Source organism: Hemicordylus capensis, chromosome 12 (genome assembly GCF_027244095.1).
Source record: "Hemicordylus capensis ecotype Gifberg chromosome 12, rHemCap1.1.pri, whole genome shotgun sequence".
Classification (NCBI taxonomy): Eukaryota; Metazoa; Chordata; class Lepidosauria; order Squamata; family Cordylidae; genus Hemicordylus; species Hemicordylus capensis.
The window spans coordinates 4,007,810-4,029,360 of record NC_069668.1 but is presented as its reverse complement, the minus strand read 5'-3'; the positions used below and the strand labels follow the sequence as shown (position 1 = coordinate 4,029,360).

Below are 21,551 nucleotides of genomic sequence, written 5' to 3'. Positions count from 1 at the left end.
ATGCTGATGACTTAACACTCCCATCATCCCCAGCCAAAGGCCATCGCAGCTCTGGATGATGGGAGTTGTCATCCTCAACATCTGGCAATGTTGCAGGGAACATTGCTCTCCATGCTCTTTGATTTCACAGTAGTTGCGGCAGAAGGTGAGGACAGCTGGAGTGGCGGTCGCAAGCATGACTTGTCCTCTTAGCTAAGCAGGGTCTGCCTTGGGTTGCATTTGAATGAGAGACTAGAAGTGTGAGCACTGTAAGAGATTGCCCTCTTAGGGGATGGAGCCGCTCTGGGAAGAGCAGAAGGTTCCAAGTTCCCTCCCTGGCATCATCTCCAAGATCGGGCTGAGAGAGATTCCTGCCTGCAACCTTGGAGAAGCCGCTGCCAGTCTGTGAAGATAATACTGAGCTAGCTAGAGCAATGGTCTGACTCAGTATGTGGCAGCTTCCTATGTTCCTAAGGTGGGAATTGGACCGCTGAGCCAGTACAGTGTGGTGGTTAGAGCAGCGGACTCTGGTCAGGGAGACCCGGGTTCAAGTCCCCTCCCACCCCGGCCTTGCTGTTCGCTGGGTGACTTTGGGCCAGCCACTCGCTCTTGGCGTGTCCTACCTCGCAGGGTGGTTGTGAGGATTAAACAGGGAAGGGCTTGCCTTGTATGCTGCCCCTGAGCTCCTTGGAGGGTGGGCGGGCGGAGAAGGGAATACACGCAAGCCTCCGTTTGCCATGTGCCCGTGTGACCAAGCTGGCATTTTCCCGTGTGCTGCGCCCAGGGGCCGCCCCTCCGGAACGCGCTCCACACAGAGTTGCTGAAGCAGGAAGCCGCGGACAATGGCCCCCTTTCAGCCGAGCGCTGGCCGCTTCCATCCCTCGCGGCTCCAGGAAGGCCGAGGCCCACATGCAGCCCGCAAGTGGGTGCAGAAGGGGAGGGAAAGCGGCTCCGACGTTTAGGCCTCGCGCCCGGCCCGGCAGCAAAACGGTGCTGTTGGCCGGCGGCTCTGCTGGACTGGGAGCCGGGCGCCCCCTCTCCTCCCTGCCCCACGGATGCTCGTGTTTTGCGGCATGCCAGGGCCAAAGGCCTCCGAACGGGACTTCTTGGGTTTCAAAAATGGAATGTAGCGACGTTCTAGAGAAGGCTTGGTTCCAGTTTAACTCTCGCACTTCCTAGGAGTGTTTCAGCTTCCCAGACACCAGCAGCCAAACTTCTCCATGCCTGAGACTCCGTTGTCGGGGCGGGGACCTTCACTGTTCCCCAGGCAGGGGCCACTTGGGCAAGAAGACCTTCCACGCGAGAGCCGTTTCCCTGGTCTCCAGGGGAAAAAGTGGAGAGCTGGTCTCCACACAGTGCTGGGAGAGCCCATGAAGAGAGGCAGAGCCCTCTCTTCAGAGCTTTTGGCCTTGTGGTAGCCAGCATGACTTGCCCCCCATTTGCTAAGTAGGGTCCACCCTGGTTTGCATTTGCATGGGAGACTACGTGTGTGAGCACTGCGAGCTATTTCCCTTAGAGGATGAGGCTGCTCTGGGGAAAGCATCTAGGTTCCAAGTTCCCTCCCTGGCAGCATCTCCAAGAGAGGGCTGGTGGTGTTGCCTGCTACCTTGGAGAATCTGCTGCCAGTCTGGGTAGACAATACTGAGCTGGATGGACCAAGGGCCAGCTTCTTACGTTGCTGTGAAAGTTCTGGAAGGGCAACACTTCCCGGCACTCTGTGTGTGCCTTCCAGTTGGGTGCCGGGGCTCAAGAGGGCTCCATTCCCTTAGAGGAGCCCCCCACACACACACACTGGTCAACACACAGTATGGTGCCCATGGTGTCTGAGGGACTGCACAGAGTTCAGCTTCTTTGGCCGAAGCTTCACACAGGCCCAATCAACAATTGGCCAGGGGGCAGCACTTAGGGTGGATGGGGCCACCAGCCTCCAGGCCTTACAAGGAAGCAACTGCTCTGGGGGAACATGGAAACCTCTTCTGGGCTCTGTGGGAGCTTCTCACCATCTCACGGGAGTCCGACGGATTATCCTGCAGAGTCCAGGGCTGCTCCACTTTGGCCCTCCTGCAGACGTTGGCCTACAACTCCCACAATCCCTGGCTATTGGCCACTCTGGTTTGGAACTATGGGAGTTGTAGTCCAAAAAGAGCTGGGGGGGCAAAATTGAGCAGGCCTGCTGCAGACCTTGTGGGGGCCACCGAGGCTGTCTCAGCCAATAACCCAGCGGTGCTGTCTCCAGCTTCTGGAAAGGCTGGTTGGCCACGTTGGCAGCTAGCCGTTGCCATGTGGTGGGGCCGCTTCTGTCAGGGGCTGCCCCTTCCTCCCCTTTGCCTGCCGCCCAGCCTGCTTTCAAATCCGTGGGTGCTCATGGGATGGGGTTACATGGCTGCCGTTCTGCGTCCCCTCTAACAGGGATCCCCAGATGCTGACTACAACTCCCAGAATCCCCAAGCACAAGCCACTGCAGCTGGAGATTCTGGGAGTTGTAGTCAACAACATCCACTAGAGCAGGGATTCTCAATGTTGGGTCCCCAGATGTTCTTGGACTTCAACTCCCATAATCCTCAGCCCCAGGGGCCTTTGGTTGGGGATTATGGGAGCTGAAGTCCAATAACATCTGGAGATCCAATGTTGAGAATCCCTGTGCTCTCCGGGCATGGCTGTCCTGCTCAGGAGGCCTTTTCTCCCACGAAGGGCTCCAGGAATGACGACTGAAGTTCCTAGGAATCTGCCTGATCCTGAGGCAGCGCCGTCCAGCTCAGCATGGGCTACACCAGGACTCCTCAACTTGGCCCCCAACTGCTGTTTTTGGACTACCACACCCACCATCCCCAGCCACAATGGCCCATAGCCAGGGATTATGGGTGCTGTAGGCCAGCATCTGCAGGAGGGCCGAAGCTGAGCATCCTTGACTTGGGCAGTCTTCCCCAGCCATACCTGCAGATGCTGCCAGGGACTGAACTTTGGACCTTCTCCACGCAAAGCAGACGCTCTCCCACCAAGTGACGGCCCCACCCCAAAGGTGGTCCATATGGGCCTCCCATCCAGGCTGGCTCTGGCCACGCCAAGGCTTTCTGGCCCTCCCTGTGTGTCATTACGTGATGTTGACAAGCGAGAGGAAAAAGCTGGGGGCGGGCAGGGAGTTTGGCCTCTCAATATTCTTCCTGGCAGCAATATTCTGCCTGCCCAGCCAGTCTCTTTCGGAGGTGCCTGACCCTTCCAGCTAGAGTCCTGTCCGGGTCAAATCCACTTTGGGGACCGCAAGCCAGACATGGCCTGCCTCTTCCTCCGCCCTCGTCCTTTTGGATGGCTTTGCCTTTGAGCCGAGCAACCAGTCTTTGGCAGCTGCCGGCGCCAGCCCTTTCCCAGAAATGGACTCGGGAATTGGCAGCTCAGAGAGGGTCTGGTGCCAGCTCTTGCCAGGTGCCCGGGGCAGTGCGGGGCGTGCGTGTTCTGGGTCTCCGTGCTGGATTCTGGCCTCGCCTGCTAACTCTCCTCTCCTCTCTTCTGTTTCAGACCGTCAGCATCAACAAGGCCATTAATGCTCAGGAAGTCGCCGTCAAAGAGAAACATGCCAGGAATATCCTTTCGGAGATTGGCCATCCCCGGAGGAAGGGGAGGCTGGAGGGGCCGGGGCGTCTGTCTGTGCCCCCTTGCGGGAGTCCAGTGCCAGCTCTGGGCTGCCCTGGGATGGACCCCCTCCCTGTGACTTGGGCTGGGCTGCTCCAAGAGAGAGTCTTTGTGGGTGAGATACGTACCAGGGCTCAAGCCTGCCTGCAAGACCGACCCCCCTCTTCTTAAACCTGTGGAGAGCAGCTTGTTGCTGTTCAGATGCTGGAGAAATGTAATCTGCACATGCTCCAAATCACACCGTTCTCCTGTATTCCCATTAGTCTGAGCTGGGGCATGAGAAGCAGAATCTACGGCTAAACTGTCCTAGATCAAAGCCTGGTCGTCCACCCTCCTCTCCAGGACATAGGAAGCCACTTTATACCGAGTGAGACCAGTTAAAGGTAAAGTGTGCTGTCGAGTCGGTCTCGACTCTTGGCGCCCACAGAGCCCTGGGATTGTCTTTGGTAGAATCCAGGAGGAGTTGACCATTGTCTCCTCCCATGCAGTATGAGATGATGCCTTTCAGCATCTTCCTAGATCGCTGCTGCCCGATATAGGCATTTCCCAAAGTCTGGTAAACAGACCAGCGGGGATTCGAAGTAGCAACCTCTGGCTTGGTAGTCAAGGGGGGAAGAGTTCCTCCTAGAAAAAGCAGCCAGTTAGAAATCGGAAACACCTCAACCAATCAGAGAACAGTTACACCGCACCCGTAAGCCAAGGCTGGGTCGGATACCCTCCATACCCTGGGGAGAAAGAAAGAACCCTTGCTGGTTGCTTTACCGGTGTTACTTTCTGCGTGCCAAGCAGGTGCTACAGCCCCATCTCATCAATAGAAGAAGCTGCCTTTTACTGTGTGTGACCACTGGTCCACCTAGTTCAGCACTGTCGGCACTGACTGGCAGCATCTCTCCAGATTTTCAGACCGAGTTCTTTCCCAGCCCTCACCCCTCGTTATGGCCTCCACCCTTCGTAGCGCCTGCCGCCTCTCTCTCTGGACTGTTCTCAGGCTTTCCTTAGCCAGCCTCCCACCGTGCATTCTGGGGACGCACCATGAGCGAGGAGCCCACACCTTCTGGTCCGCCGTGAACCGCCTCCCTCTCTCCAGCAACGCTGTCCTCTGCTGGAAGTTCTGCCACGTCTTCCACAAGCTCCTCCGTGATGGACACCCCAACGTAAGGCCACCCCTCACCACCCCACCCACAAAAGCTCCTGCTGTTGATCTTTGATCTCTCCGGCTTCTCGTGAAATCTGCAGCTGGGGGGAACTGGGACCGAAGGGGAAGTGATGTCATTCTATTTCCCTAGAACAGGAAGCTGCCATATACTGAGTCAGACCATTAGTCCCTCTAGCACAGTATTGTGTACCTGGACTGGCGGTGGCATCTTCTCCAATGTTTCAAGTTCCCTCCCTGGCTTCTCCAAGATAGGGCTGAGAGAGATTCCTGCCTGCAACCTTGGAGAAGCCGCTGCCAGTCTGTGCAGACAATACTGAGCGAGATAGATCAGTGGTCTGACTCAGTATACGGCAGTTTCCTAGGTTCCTATGTTCCTAAGGTTGCAGGCAGGAGTCTCTCTCAGCCCTATCTTGGGAGTTGTCAGGGAGGGAACTTGGAGCCTAGACACTCTTCCCAGCAGGGCCCCCATCCCCTAAGGGGGATCTCCTACAGCGCTCACACATGTAGTCTCCCATCCAAATGCAAACCAAGGCAGTCCCTGCTTAGCAAAGGGGCCAATTTGTGCTTGCGACCACAAGACTGGCTGTCGAGGCTCCAAAGGGTGGCTCTCTGAGGCTCTCCTCTCCCCTCCCTCCCTCCCTCCCTCTGACAGGTCCTGAAGGATTCCATGAGGTACAAGAGTGAGCTTGCCGACATGAGCCGGATGTGGGTGAGTGCCGGCAAACGTGGCGCCTTCTGGGAGCTCCCTGGTCCTGAAGCCAGGAGGGGGCTCTGGTTTGGGGTCAGGGGGCTTGTGGATACACACACACGCACCCTTCAGCCATTTTGCTGTACAGCCATCCTGGGGGTGTTGTTGCCTCATGTCTGTATTGGCTCCTGTGCCCTTTGCAACTTCCCTCTTGTCCTTTCGACTCGGATGCTCAGCCCTTGGATCGTCCGTGAGCCAGCTGGGTGTGTGTGTGGGGTGGGGGGGACCAGCGGGGCGGGAGAAATGCTCCTGGTGACAAGGTCTCCAGCGCTAGAGAAGGAAGAGAGGTGATTGCCTGGCCGGCTTCCCGGGTGTCTTCCTGCTTTTCTTGTCCTGGCCGTCGGGCCTGCAGCGGCCACGTTTTCCATGGCGTTTGAAAACACAAAAGCCTCCTACAAAATTTGATCTACGTTGTCGGAGGAATAGAAACGACAGTGGGCAGGAATGTCTTCCAAAGAGGACCCCAGGGAGAGAGGACAGCCAGTTGCTCATCGTTACCCTACACTGTGCTCAGTGCCAAAATGACGGTGCTTTTACCTGTCATTTTTACCCGTCAATTGCCCCAGTCGTTTGGGGGTACAGAGAGAAAGAAGACGGAGAGAGTGGTAAGGAACAGAGGAAGCTGCCATGTACTGAGTCTGACCCTTGGTTTATCTAGCTCAGTAGTGTCTTCACAGACTGGCAGCGGCTTCTCCAAGGTTGCAGGCAGGAATCTCTCTCAGCTCTGTCTTGGAGATGTTGCCAGGGAGGGAACTTGGAACCTTCTGCTCTTCCCAGAGCGGCTCCATTATCCCCTAAGGGGAATCTCTTCCAGTGCTCACACTTCTAGTCTCCCATTCATATGCAACCAGGGCGGACCCTGCTTAGCTAAGGGGACAAGTCATGCTGGCTACCACAAGACCAGCTCTCTTCCTTGTAAGTGCAAGAATGTGATCGCCTCTTTTTCCTCTCTAGGGGGAGGGTGCCAAAAATCTCACCAGGGGATGGTACTGAGGGCCACAATTTGTGTGTTTTGTACAGTACCTGGGCTGCTGCTCCATACCTGAGTCTGCCTTTTCGGGGATGTCCAAGTCCGTCTCTTGCTGCCCTCTTGCTCAAGGCAGTGTGGAGCAAGGCAGTCGCGGGCTGTGCCTCTTGTTTGGGCTTCCCCAAGTCCGTTTTCTAGCTTGCCGGTTGCAAGTGGCCCCCAGTCCCCTGGCGAGCGGGGCGCTCAGCACCCCACGGATCTCCTCCCCAGAGGTCTCCTTTCCGCTCCCATTTTTGAGCAGGTAAGAGGCTCCTCTCTGAGTGGTTGGAGAGGGCTCCAGTGTTCCCTGTAACAAGGTTTGCCAGACGGTGTTGACTCCAGCTCCCAGAATCCCCCACTGCAGTGACCTTTAGCCAAGGGTTCTGGGAATTGTAGTCAACAGCATCTGGGAATCCCTGTCACAAGGGACACTGGTGCAGGGTTTCTTAACCTCGGGCCCCCAGGTGCTGATGGATTACAACTCCCATCATCCCCAGCCATGTCCGTTGTGGCTGGGGGTGATGGGAGTTGCAGTCCATTGACACCTGGGGGCCCAAGGTTAAGAAACCCTGCCCTGGAGGGTTCCTCCTGCTTCTTACCCTCCATCTCCCAGGGCCAAGGACAGAAGACCGGCTTCTTTCCAGGTCTGGCTTCAAGGAAGATACTGGAGACGAGGCTTCTGGTCCCCCGTCTCACCACAGGCTTCTTCTCCCACAGGGCCACCTGAGCGAGGGTTATGGGCAGCTGTGCAGCATCTACCTCAAACTGCTGAGAACCAAAATGGAGTTCCACACAAAAGTAAGTGGCTTTTCCCTCCTCCTCCTAAAACCATCTGTGTCGCTTAGGGTTTCACAACGAACCCTCCAGCTGTTTTTGGACTACAACTCCCATAATGCTCAGCCCCAGTGGCCGAGATTATGGGAGTTGTAGGACAACATCTGCAGGAGGGCCAGAGTTGTAGCCCAAGAGCTTGGGGGTTGAAAAAGCAGCACCTAGATCCAAAGCTAGGCTGCATCGGAGAGTTCTTATTGTATGTATGTCGACATGCATAACCCACTCTTCCTCCAAGGCGCCCAGAGGTTCTCTACATGGTTCTCTTTGCTCACAACAGCCCTGTGAGGTAGGTCAGGATGAGAGAGATGCGGCCGGCCCAGAGTCGACCAGGGAGCTTCACGGCTGAACGGGGATTTGAACTCGGGTCTCCCCGGTCCTCGTCCAACACACTAACCACTATGCCAGGCTGGCTTTCAGGAGAGGAGCAGCCCCCTCCAGGGGGAGGTGGTGAATTCTGCACCAGGCAGAAGGTGCAGACCGCCAAAGATGCTGTGTCACGGGCGTGGCGGGTCTGGCTTTTCTCATGGAAGAGAGCGGAGCCGTCTCTCTGCCACTTGTGGGTCTGGCTGCGTTCCTTGGAAAACATGTTGATCTCTGCTTCCCTCTGTCTTCCAAGAGCAGTTGGCTGGCTCCCCCTTCTTGGGAAGCCTTGGGGAGTTAGAGGCCCGGCTTCTGGGCACTGGGCGTTAACGTCCAGGGCTCAGGATTTGGGCTGCCAATGGGGAAAGGCCTGGCTGGATCTCCTTGTTACCACTCTCAGAGGCAGGCCTGTGCTTTTCATTTTTGAAGGTTACCGACTCCTCCTGCATCTGTGTAGGTTTTCTCTTGTAGTTCTTTCTTTCTTTCTTTCGTACTTTCTTTCTTTCTTTCTTTCCTGCTCTTCCTCTGAGGAACTCGCAGCAATGTTCGTGGCTCTGATTACCCTCACAACAACCCTGTGAGGTAGGGAGAGACTGGAGAGACAAGCAATGGGCCCAGAGTCGCCCAGTGAGTTTGGTAGCTAGATGGGGATTTGAACTCGGGTCTCCCTGGTCCTGGTCTGACACTCTAACCCAGGATCTGCACAACTTGGATCCAGCCCTCCTGCAGATGTTGGACTCCCACCATCCCTGACTATTTGTGGATAGGGATGATGGGAGTTGTAGTCCAAACACAGCTGGAGGGCCAAAATGGCACCGCCCTGCTCTAACCACTGCACCACTCTGTCTCTGTCTCCTTTCTGTTTCTGCCTTCTGCTCCTGGGAAGGGAGCCCGGAGACGGTGGACCCTTCCCCTCCTCTGCACAAGTCTTTTCCGGAAGTGCTGTGGGCTGCCCCTCGGATATGTGGGGCTAAGCTGGATGGTCTCAAGGAGGAAGGTTGAGATGAGAGTGTCTGTGTGTCTTGGGGGGGCAGGGATCCACGCCCTTGTTACAGCTCTGGCTGTTCCTCCCTGGTGTTCCCTGCCCGCCCGAGTTGTGCCTGGCTCCAGGCCGCCCTGCTTGTCTCGGCTGCATCCCGTTTGGGACGACGGAGACGGCAGCAGATATTTTTAGAATGGAATCTGGCTGGCTGGTGGCCCACTCTGGACCAGGAAGCCCGGCCGAGGGCCCTGAGGCAAGCCGTCGCGGCTTGCATGAGACTTCTGTGGAAAGAGGAACAGAGAAACCGTTGCATTGACTCATGACGGGGAAATGGGCGCTTTCTGAAGCTCAGCCAGGCCTCGCTGTGCCACTAGCAAGAGGAATTCCGCCCTCTTTCCTCCAGCCTTCTTCAAGTCGACATTCCAGAGATGACCCTGCACCCTCTGTTCCCTCTGGGGCTGTGTGGAGATTCCCTGTGATTAAGGAGAAGAAGAAGCATATCCCCTCTTTCCTACACTTCGGCACAGAATCAGTTGCCTTAAAATACGGGGCGGGAGAACGTTCCCCATGTCCAAAGCTGAATGAGACAGGGAAGCATCCATCAGCCTCAGCTGGCGAGAACCATGCCTGGGCAATTCCAAGGGCAACGGAATCAGGCCTGTTAACGCTTTTTCAATGATGCCAGCCGTAAACAATTTTTCAAGTTGCTATTCTCTCTCTCTCTCTCTCTATATATATATATCCATTGGCGAGGGAACATCTCCCACTCTACATATTTTTACAATTACTTCAAATACTATAGGTCATGCCCAGAACGTGCAAAATACATCAGTAACAGAATCAGAAGTGATGTCCCAAAAGTCTGATGCCATTTCTAGTGTAATTGTGCACGTTTAGGCACTCTCTATCTTATGTAAGGGTTTTGTCAAAATATGGGCATAGAGTCGGAGATATTCTTTTGCCAGTGAGCATACATAATCTTAACTTGGAAATGTTCTTGTGGCTAACTTGCCTGATTCCGTTACCCTTGGGATTGCATCCCTGGCAGTAGCCCTCGATACTACCCATGGCTGCCTGCTTTCTCCATTAGGCATCACGGCTCCAGTGAGTCTGAGAAGCCGAGACTGCAGTGTACTAGCTGGCAGAAACCTCACCCCTGACCTGTGTGTGTGTGTGTGTCTCTTTCTCTCTTTCTCTTCCCCCGGGCCCTTGTGCAGAACCCTAGGTTCCCTGGAAACCTCCAGATGTCGGACAGGCAGCTTGACGAGACGGGCGAGAATGACGTGAACAATTTGTAAGTGCTGCCTGCTGAGTGGCTGCTGTGCTGGGTGGGGATGTCGAGGCACCTGGTTTTTGTCCCTAGCCATGACCGTCAAGTTAAAGGGTGACCTGTATGGCCACGCCTCGCTGGCAGAGTGGGGCACAGACAGGTTTCAGAGTGGCATTGGTCCAGTTGCTTGAACTGACCTTCTGGATGGCGCCTCTAGCCCAGCGTCTTGTCTCACACCGTGGCCCACCAGATGCCTCTGAGAAGCCCAGGCAAGAGGCGGGGGGCGTGCCCCCTCTCCTGCCGTTGGTCCCCTGCAACTGGAGGCAGCCTGTAGCAATCAAGGCTAGCAGCCGTTGATAGGCCGGTCCTCCATGAATGTAACCCAAGCCACTTTTAAAGGCATCCAAGCTGGTGGCCGTCACCACATCCTGTGGCAGAGGATTCCACAGGTTAATTCTGCACAGTGTGAAAAAGGACGTCCATGTGTTGGTCCTAACTGTCCTGGTAATCGGTTTTATGGGATGTTTCTTGCTTCTGGTGTTGGGAGGGAGGGAGAAGAACGTCTCCCTCTCCACCCCATGCATAATATTATACACCTCTATCACATCTCCCTGTAGTTGCCTCTTTTCCAAACTCAAAAGCCCCAGGTGCTGTAGCCTTGCCTCCATAAAGGAGGTGCCTGAGGCACCTCCTGAGGTTTCCAGGCCCCTGATCATTTTTTGGTTGCCCTCTTTTGCACCTTGTCCATTTCTATAATATCATTTTTGAGATATGGTGACCAGAACTGTACATTGTACAGGACTCCAAATGTGGTACTATGTACCATAGATTTGTTTAAAGGCATTACAGTGTTGGCTGATGTATTCTCGGCTGCCGTGTGAGGACAACTCCCTGGGTTATCATCCCATGCTCGCTCCAGGGCAGGACGTATGCTAATTCTAAAGCTATAAAAGTAGCCGGATGGTAACCCCACCCAGTTCTTTTCGTCCTGCTAACGCTCCAGGAAAGGATACTCAGCCTTGCTTCGTTCCTCAGATAAGTTTCGTTTTTAACCTGCTCCTTCCTCTGCTTAAGCTTCGCCCCCATGAGCGAGACAACAGATTTAGGCGCCCCAATTGGCCAAAGGGTAATTTCCCCGCCAAGTCCAATTCGAGAGCCCAGCCAGGCCAGCAGTTTAAACCACGTCAGGCACAGTGACTCTTTAAAGATAGGAGGTCGCCTCTCCCACTTTTACCATGCCTGGGAGGCGTCCACCACAGACAAATGGGTCCTGAAAACAATTTTAGAGGGATACTTAATAGAGTTGTCAGGCCCCCTGTTACACAGGTTTCTGTCCACCCCAACATCTCGATCTACCACAAGACACAGAATCCTTCAACAGGCCATAGACCACCTGTTAGCCATCGCAGCCATAGAGCCAGTTCCCCCTCAAGAGCACCGTCAAGGGCTTTATTCAATCTTATTCACCGTGCCCAAGCGGGACGGCTCCTACAGGGTGGTCCTCGATCTAAAATCCTTAAACCGGTGGGTACGCAAGCGCAGGTTCCATATGGAGACTCTCCGCTCCATCGCGGAGGGCCTACAACACGGGGACCTGATGGCATCAGTGGATCTGACAGAGGCCTATCTGCATGTCCCCATTCATCCTCTATCCCGTCATCTCCTCAGATTCTGTTATAGGGGAGCACATTACCAGTATCGAGCCCTTCCATTCGGCCTTTCCTCGGCCCCAAGGGCATTCACAAAGGTGCTGGCTCCCCTAGTAGCCTACATCCGCCTGCAAAAGGTCCGTCTCTCGGCGTACCTGGACGATTTGATTCGAAACGATGCAGAACGGGACGTCCGAATCACCCTAGAGGCCCTATCGTCACATGGCTTCCAGGTCAACCACGCCAAGAGCCACCTGTCTCCTACGTTCCGTCTCCAGCACTTAGGAGTAGTCCTGGACACACAAAGGGACCGATTCTTTCTTCCAGAGGAACGCAGACTCAAGATTTGGTCCATGACATCGAAGACCCTGGCGACCAGCAGGCCTCGCGTCCTTCAGCTGGCTCAGTTATTGGGTCTACTGGTTTCCTCCATCGACTCTGTCTCCTGAGCAAGGTTACATCTCCGTTGCCTCCAATGGTTTCTCCTCCCCTTCCAGGAGGACATTTCCTCCAGGTCGTCCAGGAGGGTTCAACTGTCTCCAGAAGTGCGCTCCTCGCTCCGCTGGTGGCTCCGCAAGAGAAACCTAGAGGTCGGCAAGCCCTTTCTGGACCTCCCTCGGATTCTCATCACTACAGATGCGAGCCTTCGGGGATGGGGAGCTCACTGCCTTTCTCAGTCGGCCCAGGGCAGATGGTCCCCCGAGGAGTCGGGCCACAGCATGAATTGGTTGGAGCTCCGTGCGATTCGCCTGGCCCTTCAAGCCTTCCTACCTGTGCTGAGGGGCAAAGATGTCCTGGTCCAGACCGACAATGTGACAGCAAAAGCACACATCAACCGGCAAGGCGGCACCAGGTCTCGCTCCCTTCATCAGGAAGCAGTTCTGCTCCTCCGCTGGGCCGAATCTCACCTGTCCTCCCTATCAGCAGTCCACCTGAAGGGAGAACTGAACGTACAGGCGGACTGGCTGAGCCGACAGGACATCCACCCAGCCGAATGGGCCCTGAGCCGCAGAGCCTTCTCATTCCTGTCCAGAAGACTGGGAGCCCCTCAAGTCGACTTGTTTGCCACTCCTAGCAACACCCAGCTTCCGCGGTTCTTCAGCTGGTTTCAGTGCCCACAGGCAGAACAGACAGACGCCATGACGGCTCCATGGCCAAGGACCCTCCTCTACGCCTTCCCACCAGTTCCGCTTCTGGCCAGACTTCTCAGGCGCATTCGGCTCCTGGGGGCCAGGGTGATTCTGGTGGCCCCTCATTGGCCCCGCAGGCCATGGTTCCCAGAGATCCTGAACCTCGCAACCGGGCCTCCAGTTCTGCTTCCCGTCTCCGCAGACCTGCTCTCGCAGGGCCCAGTACTCCATCCAGATCCCGCCTGGTTCCAGCTTGCCGCCTGGCACTTGAACGGGAGCTGCTAGGGGGCTTCGGTTACTCCCAGAGCTTTCTCGACACACTGATGGCCTCCAGATGCTCTTCCACTCACCGCATTTACCAGTGCACTTGGAGAGTTTTCCTCAGATGGTGCAGAAACAGGCACCTGACTCCGAGGGCATGTTCCCTACCCGAGCTGCTACAATTCCTACAGGATGGCCTCGACAAGGGCCTTAAGGCCAATACCATCAAGTGGCACGCTTCGGCCTTGGCCCCTCTCCTACTACCATTCAAGGGCAAGCCTCTCTTGTCCCATGCCCACCTGAAGCGTTTCCTGCGTGGAGCATCGCTAACATCCCCTCCTGTAGTACATAGGTTCCCTACGTGGGACCTCCACAAAGTCCTGTGGGTCCTTCACAAGCCTCCATTTGAACCGATTAGGTCCATTTCGTTACGCCTTCTCTCTCTGAAGTTGGCCTTTCTGGTGGCCGTCACCTCGGCCAGGAGGATCTCAGAATTAGCCTCGCTGTCCTCCAACCCCAGGTTCTGTATATTATCTGCTGATTCAGTAACCTTAATCCCGGACCCTTCAGTTCTCCCTAAGGTCGCCTCCATGTTCCACAGGTCTCAAAACCTGGTCCTGCCCTCTTTCTGCCCCAAGCCCGTCCACCCCAGGGAGAAGGAGTGGCATAAGTTGGATGTTCGCCGCTGCTTAAAGACCTACCTTAAAAGAACTGCCTCCTTCAAGACGATGGACTCGTTATTCGTCTCCTTCCTACCGGCCTCCATGGGCCAAAAGGTCTCCTCAGCTGTCATCGGTCGTTGGATCAGGGCCTGCATCTCCTTGGCATACGAGACCCAACACTTGCCTCCACCCACGCGAATCACAGCACATTCAACTAGAGCGGCCTCTACTTCAGCAGCGTTCTCCACCAATGCCCCGTGGGAGGAGATCTGCAGAGCGGCCACGTGGGCATCCCCGTCCACTTTCACCAGGCACTACAAGATGGACACTATGCACTCCGCTCAGGCTGCCTTTGGCAGAAGGGTTCTGCAACATGTCCTTCCCCCTCAGTGCCTGGGACCCCCACCCTGGGTCACCTGGCTTTGGTATGTCCCCAGGGAGTTGTCCTCACACGGCAGCCGAGAATGGAGCATTGGTACTTACCGTGAAGGCTTCTTCTGGCTGCCGTTGTAGAGGACAACTCGACCCTCCCTATGCGGTCCCAGGCTCCTGGGGGGATGGGGCTCTGTCTTCCTGCTGTTTTTTCTACCTGTTGGTTTACCTGTTGTTTTTTACCTGCTGGTTTACCTGTTTCCGTTTACTAGCCCTTTTTTCTACTCATATATGTGTGTTATTGAGGTTGCCTTCCGTTCGAAGCTTGGCTGACTACAAGAACTGGGTGGGGTTACCATCCGGCTACTTTTATAGCTTTAGAATTAGCATACGTCCTGCCCTGGAGCGAGCATGGGATGATAACCCAGGGAGTTGTCCTCTACAACGGCAGCCAGAAGAAGCCTTCACGGTAAGTACCAATGCTCCATTTCCAGCCTCTTTCCTGATGACCCCTAGCATGGGATTTGCCTTTTCCGCAGCTGCTGCTGCTGCACACCGTGGGTTAAAATCGGGTTTCTCTGTTGGGGCCCACTGGCTTGTCTGGAGTGCTCCCTTGGTCTCGGTGCCCTGACAGCCCTGTTTGTTTATTCATTTTTTTATTTTTTTATTTATTCAATTTCTATACTGCCCTTCCAAAAATGGCTCAGGGCGGTTTCCATCTTATAAATAAGATGGCCCCCTGTCCCCAAAGGGCTCACCATCTAAAAAGAAACATAAGATCGACACCAGTAACAGTCACTGGAGGGATGCTGTGCTGGGGGTGGAGAGGGCCAGTTGCTCTCTCCCTGCTAAAGACGAGAATCACCACATTAGAAGGTGCCTCTTTACCAAGTTAGCAGGGGTTGCCCGGGGGGCCATTTGCCTGCCCTCTAGGGACACCCCAGAGATGTTGGTATGGGCTTGCTTGACTTGGTTGCGTTCCAGCTGTGATGCCACATTCTCCAGTCTCTCTCTCTCTCTTTCAGTTTCCAGCTCACTGTGGAGATGTTTGATTATCTGGAGTGCGAACTGAATCTGTTCCAGACAGGTAAGGCTTCTGCAAATCCAGAAAGGATTCTGTGGGAAAGAGTGCCTTGTTGATTGACTCTTTGTGCCCTCTTCCTGATCCCACTGTTTCTCTCCTTAAGGTAGGCCGTGTTCAGTGCCATCGTAAGATGACAAGAACCTAGGAGCAGCCCGGCTCGATCAGGCCCAAGGAGGCCCACCCAGCCCAGCATCCAGTTCCCCCCAGTGGCCCACCAGATGCCTCTGAGCAGCCCACAGGCAAGGGGGGAGGGCAGGCCCCCTCTCTCCTGCCACTGGGCTTGAGACGAGGCCTCTTGCCTCTGAGATACCCCAGAGGGATGCTTCGAGAAAGGACTCATTGTCGCTGGGGTGAATGGAAACACTCTGGACGTGTCTGGCCTGGGCCGTCTGCCTCTCTTGCACTTGACAGCACCGTTCGGACTGCTCCAGAGTCCAGAACGCTGCCTGGCTGTGGCTGCCCAGAGCTTCCTCCGTCTTGTCTGCTCTGACTGGCAGCAGCTCTCCAGGGTTTCGGGATCCTCTTTCCCAGGCCTGTCTGGAGATGCTTCCAGGGAGTGAGACGTGGACCTTCTGTTTGCAAAGTAGATGCTCTGTAATGGAGCTATGGCTGTGTGTGTGTGTGAGAGAGAGAGAGAGGGAGGGAGAACCAACCGTGAAGGCAGTCTCGCCTCAGGCTGCAGGAAGGCGGGGCTGAGGGCAGCTGAGTTCATCTGTTGTTGTTTTGCCATCTCCCCCTCTGGGGAGCAGAGGAGCATCTGTGCCCCTTCCAGCAGCTCCTCGGGGCCAACACGCCACCTCTGGCCTCCGAAAGAGTCCCCAGGCACACACACACACACACGCCTGCCTTTCCTGTGTCTTCAGCCCTTCCTCCAAGGGCCCCCTGCTGGCGTGGCTGGTCTCGTGGCCCCAGGCGCAGGATCCACCCTCTTTTCTCTGCCCCTTGCGCCTTGGGCGTGGGCGCGGTGCCATGCCGGGGACGGATGCCATGAGGCCCTCTGGGGTTTGGGGCTGCCAGCCTGAACAAGCAGGGCTGTGACATTCAGCCGGCCATTTCCACACGCCTGGGGCCACTTCTCTGTGGCTGGCAGGGAGGACCACTCGTGGCCCCCTCCGTGCTCTGGGTAGGAGGGTCTTCCTCTCACCTTGGGCAGTGGGGTTGCCGTAGGCTGCTTAACGTATGTTGCTGCCCACACTGTCCCTGCTCGTGTTGCTGGGAGCTTCCATCGGGCTCCACCACTTCCCAGATCCCACCCCACGGTGAATTCCACGCAGAGTCCAGGATGTGTGCCTGCAGGGAGGGGCCGGAGGTTCACCGCTAGAACATCTGCTGAGCACCCAGAAGGAGGCCAATTCAACCCCTGGCAGCATCTTCAGGCCAGGCCGGGGAAGTCTCCTGCCTGAAACCTCGGAGAGCCGCTGCCAGTCAGTGCAGGCAATGCTGAGCTGGGTGGACCAGCGATGGGACTCGGCATAAGGGAACTTCTTCGGCAAGCTCCGCAGCTCAGTGGCAGAGCATCTGCCTGGCAGGTGGAAGGGTCCCGGTTCAATCCCCAGCAGCATCTCCAGGTTGGGCTGGGAAAGACTCCTGCCTGAAACCTTGGAGAGCTGCTGCCAGTACAGGTAGGCAATACTGAGTGAGATGGACCGATGGTGGGACTCAGTTTGGCAGCTTCATCTGTTTGCCAGGAACACCCATAGTTCAGTGGCTGAGCATCTGCTTAGCACGCAGAAGGTCCCAGATTCAGTTCCTGGCAGGGAAGTGGGGGAAAAGATTTAATGCTGGGTTTTAAATGTTTTTTAAAGTTTTAAATGATTTTAATTGTGAACTGATTTGAGGTTTTAAATGATTTTCTTTGAAAGCCGCCCAGCGTCGCAAGTTTTGGGTGGTATAGAAGTATTTAAAATAAATAGTAAACGAATCGGTCTCCAGGTAGGGCTGAGAGAGACTCCTGCCCGAAACCTTGGAGAGCTGCTGCCAGTCAGTGTGGACAGTCCTGAGTTTGAGGGACTCTGTGCGAGACAGCCAGCGACCGAAAGGCAGGACCAGCAGCCGGCTTTGGTCTTTGGGCCCGAGGCCTGGGAGAGAAGGTTCCCGGCTAGCTTGTGTCTTGTCAGGGAAGCACCCCCAAGCCTGAGCACCCCTTTTCCCTCGAGACAGTACGTGGTGTGTTCGGGTGGCGGGGAGGTTCGTGTTCAAGCTGTGCCCTGCCCCAGATAACATCCAGCCCAGCCTGCCTGTCTCCTTCCTCTTTTCTGCTCTGACCTGGGGCTAATCTTTCTCTGTTTCCTCCCCAGGAGCCCATTTCCTCTTCCTTCCCCTAGAACAGTTGACTCAGGGTTTTTTTGTTTTTTTTAAATTTTATTGCTTCAGAAATGCTGAGTGTGCACAGTTGCGGCCATAAACCTGATGCTGGGTGCCAAATAACTGGGGGGTGGGGGGGAGCCCCAAAACGGGGGTTGCCAGAGCGCCCAGGTGGAGCTTCCCTGAGGATAGAAACCGACCGATGAAGCGGCCACGGTGACTGTGTTGGCTGCGTCGATGTGGCAGCAGGAATTCACGGGACAGGAAACCGTCGATGCTTCGGTAACGAAGGAGAAAGGGTGGACTGTGTAGGCCTGGAAGAGGAGCAGCTTTAGATTGGAGGAGGTAAACCGTCTCGAGAGGCGAGGCAAAGCGGGGTATAAATCCCTTCAACGAATCCCTGTCCAGGAATCGCCAGGGGATGGTTCTGTACCTTTTGGACCCGTTTCCCCCTGACCTGAACCGGAAGGGGAGTGCTCAAGGGCGCGTTAGAGATGGGACCCCCGTCTACGTGTGGCCTGGTACCAAAGCAACACGTACCTGTATTAACCTGAAAGGAAGAGCACTCTGGATGTAGGATGACCGCCCCCTTAAAAGAAACGGGTGAAACATGGGTTGTACCTGTAATTCCCGCTCTGTGTTGTGTCTACACTGACTGGCAGCAGCGCTTGGGGGTTTCCGGCAGGGGCTATTCCAAGCCGTGCCTGGGATTGCCCCTCCCAGGGCCTTCTGCAGGCAAGGCAGATGTTCTCTGGTGGCGCTGCGGCCCCCTCCGGCTTCTCAGGTCTCCCCGGAGCCAGCCCTGAGTGCTGTTTCGGTGCTTCTCTCTCAGTGTTCAACTCCCTGGATATGTCCCGCTCCGTGTCAGTCACCGCGACTGGCCAGTGCCGCCTGGCCCCGCTGATCCAGGTCACCCTTGACTGCAGCCACCTCTACGACTACACCGTGAAACTTCTCTTCAAGCTCCACTCCTGTAAGTACCAATGAGAACAGCCCCGCTGGATCAGGCCCATGGCGGCCCATCTAGGCCAGCGGTCTGCTTCCCGCAGTGGCCTTTCAGATGCCTCTCAGGAGGAGGAGGAGAGGAGAGCTGGTCTGGTGGTCGCCAGCAGGACTTGTCCCCTTAGCTAAGCAGGGTCCACCCTGGTTGCATATGAAGGGGAGACTTGATGTGTGAGCCCTGGAAGAGATCCCCCTCTTAGGGGATGGAGCCGTGCTGGGAAGCGCAGAAGGACCCAAGTTCCCTCCCTGGAAACATCTCCAAGATAGGGCTGGGAGAGAGTCCTGCCTGCAACCTGGGAGAAGCCACTGCCAGTCAGGGTAGAGTGGACCCTACGGAGCCTTATGCCCCTCTGAAGGCCTGCCGCTCACCTGCTTTCCTGGCATCTCTTCCCCAGGTCTCCCGGCGGACACGCTCCAAGGCCACAGGGACCGGTTTCTGGAGCAGTTCAAGAAGTAAGTAAGCCTGTGCTGGCTCCAGTCCCTCTCTCCCGCCGGGGCCGTGTATGTGTGACTGTGCATTCTGGTTTCTGGCTGGCCTTTCTTGATCCCTCGGCCACCTGAGAGCCAGCTCAGTGTCCCTTCAGAGCCGTGGTTGTGTCAGATGGTTGCTCTGAGGCGAGGGGTCTCCTCCCTGGAGGGGTTTTGCAGGAGAGAGGGGGCGAGGCGGTACATGCCCCCTGCTAAGTGAGCAAAGAGGTGAATTTTTTTTTTGAAGTGGTGATTCTCTTGGTTTTAGCAGGGGGAGAGCAAGTGGCCCTATCCATCCCCTCAAAGGTGGAGCCTCTGCTTTGCATGCAGAAGGTTCAGTCCCTAGCAGCTGGTCAGAAATCCCCATGAGCATTCGCCGCCTCGGAGGGTGCTGAGCACCCCAGACTAACGGGCTTAATAACAGGAAAGCTTTTGCATCTGTGTGGCGGCATCTATCCCTCTGACCCCCTGCTCCAGATGCCATTTGAAAGGCGAGAGTGGGCCCTCCGGGGCTGACTGCAGGGCATGCTGGAACCACTCCTAGCCTAGGGGCTGCAGTGAGGGGCGCTTTGCAGCTGGGTCCCTCAGCCCCGGCTTCTTCCCACTGCGTCGGTGGTTTCTGCGGGATGGGCACACAGGGCCTCCTGGTCTGTCCCAGATCATTGGGGTGTTGGGCTTGATTCTGACCTGCGGCTGCATCGGAGGGCGGCGGGCGGCTCTCACCGGACTGACCACTCCGGGTGAGCTTGGACTGGACTCTCTTCTCTCCTCTGCAGGCTGAAGGATCTCTTTTACCGCTCCAGCAACCTGCAGTATTTCAAGCGGCTGATCCAGATCCCGCAGCTGCCGGAGGTGAGTCTCGGCAGCCTTTTGCCGGGAACCCCACCCGCCCTACAGGTTTTTCCGTGGAACCCAGGAGTTGCCTGCTCTGACTGGCAGCAGCCGCTCTCTCGGGTTCCAGACGAGGATCTCCCCCAGCCCTGTTTGGAGATCCTCTAAGGCCTGAACCCCGGCCTGCCAAGCAGAGGCTCTGCCACTGAGCTGCGGCCCCATTCCCTACTAGAAGCTGCCTTGTAGCCAGGGGCACCCCTGGGTTTTGGTGCCCAGACCTGAAGGGCTTTGGATCACCACCCCCCCGGAGGCCCCAAAATGGAGGCATGGGGGTGGGGGACGCCTGCTTGGCTCACCCCCCCCCCGGCTGTGCACGTGGCAGCTAGAATTCTTGAAGTTTTTGGCGCCGTGGGGCAGGAGTGGGCACAGGTGTGTGGGGTGTGGGACCTTGGAGGCCACGGACCTGGTTCCCAAGGTCTGAGGGTAAGAGGGCCTCCGCTTGTAGCAAGTCCGACTATTGGGAAAGAGAGCTGCGTCTTGTGGCAGCAAGCATGACTTGTCCCCTTTGCTAAGCAGGGTCTACCCTGGTTTGCATTTGGATGGGAGACTCCATGTGTAAGATATTTCCGTTTGGGGATGGGAAGAGCACCTGCATGCAGAAGGCTCCCAGTTCCCTCCCTGGCAACATCTCCAAGATAGGGCTGAGAGACATTCCTGCCTGCAGCCTCGGAGAAGCCGCTGCCAGTCTGTGCAGACGATCCTGAGCTAGATGGACCAAGGGTCTGACTTGGTCAGAGGAGAGATCTGGCCACCAGTCCTTCTCCAGTCCCTGGGGTCTCAGCTGCTGTCCTTGCATGAGGAAGTCCCTGGCAGGAACGGCCCGTCGTCTGGAGCGTGCCCCTTCCCCGGTGGTTCTCGGCCACTCAGCTGCGCCCCCTTTTCTGTCCCCCAGAATCCCCCCAACTTTCTCAGGGCCTCGGCCCTCTCCGAGCACATCAGCCCCGTCGTGGTTATCCCCGTGGAAGCCTCTTCCCCGGACAGCGAGCCCATCATGGACCTGGTGGAGATGGAGACGTCTTCACAGCAGGTGAGCAGAGTGTCGGGCTGGGTCTGGGGAGGCCCCCCGCCCTGGAAACCTGCGAGCCACATCCGGATTCAGCCAGACTTGGGCGGAGCCGAACCCCAAGCATGCCTTTTCTGTTCTTGCCGGGAACACAGGTCACGCCACGGGCCGAACCCAGGAGCCAGGCTTTCTGCTGAGAGGTGGCTATGAAGATGGTGGAGAAGTTGTGTCTTTAATAGGGGTGTGCAATTCGGATTTTCGGTGATTCGGTTCGGGACCCGAATAAGGGAAAAATAAGGGAATAACATCCCTTCAGAAAAACTTCTGAGGTGTGAATTCTCATTCAATGATACCAAATGAAATTTTTTTCAATTAAAGAACTCTCATGACCCCACTTTCACTTTTTCACACTCTCATTTACTATGAATATCAATCTAGCACACTGCACCTTATGAAGAAAAACCTCAGAAATTCACCAAAATCCAGCCCTCTGCCCAATCACTCTGAAATTGGGGATGGGTGGTAGCCTCCACCCATTAGGCACTATCTACCAGCCCACCCCACTCCTTTGGGGCAGATCCACTTTCTGCCCCCAATCTGTCCCAAAGACACCAAAACTTCAAAAATTCCCAAAAAATCAGCCCTCTGCCCAATCCCCCTGAAATTGGGGAGGTAGCCTCTGCCCATTAGGCACTACCACCCCACCCCACCCTTTTGGGGCAGATACACTTTCTGCCCCCAAACTTCCCCAAAGACACAAAAA

The 21,551-nt window shown here is 56.0% G+C and overlaps 1 protein-coding gene across 3 annotated transcripts in view; it reads left to right on the top strand.

The window, feature by feature from the left end:
• Window positions 1-21,551, top strand: part of HIP1 (huntingtin interacting protein 1) — a 65,040-nt gene that overhangs the window by 23,097 nt on the left and 20,392 nt on the right. For 2 of the 3 annotated variants that reach the window (XM_053274685.1, XM_053274686.1), the window contains exons 2-11: window positions 3,493-3,556; window positions 4,618-4,760; window positions 5,415-5,471; window positions 7,234-7,314; window positions 9,910-9,986; window positions 15,062-15,123; window positions 18,257-18,397; window positions 18,822-18,879; window positions 19,671-19,746; window positions 20,678-20,812. In XM_053274685.1, coding sequence (XP_053130660.1) covers window positions 3,493-3,556; window positions 4,618-4,760; window positions 5,415-5,471; window positions 7,234-7,314; window positions 9,910-9,986; window positions 15,062-15,123; window positions 18,257-18,397; window positions 18,822-18,879; window positions 19,671-19,746; window positions 20,678-20,812 — 894 coding nt within the window. Of the gene's footprint in view, window positions 1-3,492; window positions 3,557-4,617; window positions 4,761-5,414; window positions 5,472-7,233; window positions 7,315-9,909; window positions 9,987-15,061; window positions 15,124-15,288; window positions 17,770-18,256; window positions 18,398-18,821; window positions 18,880-19,670; window positions 19,747-20,677; window positions 20,813-21,551 lie in introns of those variants that run through there. The other variant, XM_053274687.1, reaches the window with a different exon arrangement.